The sequence below is a fragment of the Berghia stephanieae genome, chromosome 6 (assembly GCF_034508935.2).
Source record: "Berghia stephanieae isolate SIO BIC M18660-M18661 chromosome 6, UCSD_Bste_1.3, whole genome shotgun sequence".
Taxonomy (NCBI): domain Eukaryota; kingdom Metazoa; phylum Mollusca; class Gastropoda; order Nudibranchia; family Aeolidiidae; genus Berghia; species Berghia stephanieae.
In genome coordinates, this window is record NC_088365.1 from 52,823,231 (window position 1) to 52,826,397 (window position 3,167).

General features: G+C 48.5%; 1 protein-coding gene across 3 annotated transcripts in view; it reads left to right on the forward strand.

Annotated features, from left to right (window-relative positions):
- The window catches only part of LOC144975254 (uncharacterized), a 178,948-nt gene that overhangs the window by 19,608 nt on the left and 156,173 nt on the right, over positions 1-3,167 (forward strand). Inside the window, exon 2 of one of the 3 annotated variants that reach the window (XM_078919171.1) lies at positions 335-604. The exons of the other annotated variants lie outside the window; for them this stretch is intronic. Within the exon in view, the coding sequence (XP_078775297.1) occupies positions 581-604 (24 nt within the window). The 5' untranslated portion in view covers positions 335-580. The remainder of the gene's footprint in view (positions 1-334; positions 605-3,167) is intronic. 3 annotated transcript variants of the gene reach the window in all.

The window sequence follows — 3,167 nt, forward strand, 5'->3', positions numbered from 1 at the left end:
CAATATAATAAATACATAAATGAATAAATAAAATTCCCTTCATTCATCACATAGGGGAAATCTGTCACTATGGTCTATTCCAATGGAAGATTGGAATAACCCAGGAGTCAGCCGCAATGCAGAGCCGCAAATTGAAGTAGGGCTAAGTGGCTTGCTCAAGGCCACAAGATAACAGCGATGGTGGGACCAGCCCAAAATCGCCGCTATAAACGAGTCCTGTTACATCAGATTTTCAATGGAAATACCCCAAATGCCCTGAGAGAATATATGTAAAGAGGATTTTACAAGGAGTCAAGTTTACGACACTCAAGAGAAGAAAAAATCCCGTTCTCAGACAACCCCCGAGGAACACGAAAGGTGGGGCGTCCAAAACAGACATGGAGGCTCTCACTGTCAGAAGAAATTAAAATGGCAGGCCTCACTTGGGAGGCCACCACGAAGATAGTCAAGGACAGAAGTAGATGGCAGACACACATAGAGGCCATATGGTCCACGAGGAGTGAGCCTAGGACAGAAGTAGATGGCGGACACTCGTGGGGGTCCTGAGTTCCACAAGGAGTGAAGCCAGGGACAGGAGTAGATGGTGGACACTCGTAGAGGCCCTGTGGTCCACAAGGAATGAAGCCAGGGACAGGAGTAGATGGTGGACACCGTAGAGGCCCTGTGGTCCACAAGGAATGAAGCCAGGGACAGGAGTAGATGGTGGACACTCGTAGAGGCCCTGTGGTCCACAAGGAATGAAGCCAGGGACAGGAGTAGATGGTGGACACTCGTAGAGGCCCTGTGGTCCACAAGGAATGAAGCCAGGGACAGGGGTAGATGGTGGACACTCGTAGAGGCCCTGTGGTCCACAAGGAATGAAGCCAGGGACAGGAGTAGATGGTGGACACTCGTAGAGGCCCTGTGGTCCACAAGGAATGAAGCCAGGGACAGGAGTAGATGGCGGACACTCGTAGGGGTCCTGAGTTCCACAAGGAGTGAAGCCAGGGACAGGAGTAGATGGTGGACACTCGTAGAGGCCCTGTGGTCCACAAGGAATGAAGCCAGGGACAGGAGTAGATGGTGGACACTCGTAGAGGTCCTGTGGTCCACAAGGAATGAAGCCAGGGACAGGAGTAGATGGTGAACACTCGTAGAGACCCTGTGGTCCACAAGGAATGAAGCCAGGGACAGGAGTAGATGGTGGACACTCGTAGAGGCCCTGTGGTCCACAAGGAGTGAAGCCAGGGACAGGAGTAGATGGTGGACACTCGTAGAGGCCCTGTGGTCCACAAGGAGTGAAGCCAGGGACAGGAGTAGATGGTGGACACTCGTAGAGGCCCTGTGGTCCACAAGGAGTGAAGCCAGGGACAGGAGTAGATGGTGGACACTCGTAGAGGCCCTGTGGTCCACAAGGAATGAAGCCAGGGACAGGAGTAGATGGTGGACACTCGTAGAGGCCCTGTGGTCCACAAGGAGTGAAGCCAGGGACAGGAGTAGATGGTGGACACTCGTAGAGGCCCTGTGGTCCACAAGGAGTGAAGCCAGGGACAGGAGTAGATGGTGGACACTCGTAGAGGCCCTGTGGTCCACAAGGAGTGAAGCCAGGGACAGGAGTAGATGGTGGACACTCGTAGAGGCCCTGTGGTCCACAAGGAATGAAGCCAGGGACAGGAGTAGATGGTGGACACTCGTAGAGGCCCTGTGGTCCACAAGGAATGAAGCCAGTGACAGGAGTAGATGGTGGACACTCGTAGAGGCCCTGTGGTCCACAAGGAATGAAGCCAGGGACAGGAGTAGATGGTGGACACTCGTAGAGGCCCTGTGGTCCACGAGGAGTGAAGAGGATTAGGTCAAGAAAGTCAGACAAACTGTCGGGACACTGGAGACACCCGGTTCGTGGAGTTTTGGATTAGGGAAAAGCGACATGTAAGCCATAGTGTCTAAATATTAGAGAGACCTTGATAGACGTGCTGGTTACCAAATGTGTTGGTGTAAGACGTACCTTGACGGGCATGTTGTGGGTATTTTAACTAAACGCATTGCTACGAACTTGAAAAAGTGAAATATACAAACATGTACGCCATAGTGTCCAAACATTTGAGAGAATTTGACAGACTTGCTGGGTACCAAATGTGTTGGTGTCACAGAAGTCTACCTTAACATATATTATAGTATGTAGAACCGTGTAGTTGGTGTGTTAGACATACCTTGACGGGCATGGCTTTGATGCTGGAGTCGAAATCGTCTTCTCCCTTCTGTAGAAGCCCCACGACTGTGAGGGCCTCAGTGGACATCTGGGAGATGAGATGAGGAGGAAGAGAAGGATAATATAGGGTGATGACGATGATGATGATGATAATGATGATGATGATGATGATGATGATGATGATGATGATGATGATGATGATGATGATGATGATGATGGTGATGATGATGATGATGATGATGATGATGATGATGATGATGATGATGATGATGATGATGATGATGATGATGATGATGATGATGATGATGATAATGATGATGGTGATGGTGATGACGACGATGACTATGATGGTCATGAAGGTGATGGTGGTTGTGATGATGAGAATGAGAATGATGATGACAACGCTACGGTGACGACGACGATAACGAATAATATAACGATGATACGGATAGGTCAGTCGTGAAAATAAAAATGGGTTATAGTTGTGTGCGTATAGACAAAAGGTAAATCAATTAATCAAAGAATAAATTAATCAATTAATTATTCTTTAAAAACAAAATTATCACGCCATTCCGCCACGACATCATAAGATACCGTCACCAATGGGAATTCCATGAAGGAATATAGATAATCCATCAAACAAGATGTCTGATGTCAACAGGAATCACCATGCTGTCACAGTGAGCAAATGAGGGGGGGGGGGGGGGGGGGGGGGAGGGGGATAACCTTGCCGAAGGAAAAGATATAATACGAAAGTGCCGTGCCTGAAGCGGGGCTCGAACCTAGGAACTTCCAGTTCACAATGCAATGCCATAACCACTCGGCCACACGTAATGAAATTAAATGCGATACACATGAATCATTTAAATAATAGAAGGAAAACGATACAGAACATGTAAGACACACCATGCAGCTTGTCAATGACTGGGTATGGGATTGTGATAGTTCATCGTAAATCACCCATTCCAGTCAATGGCTC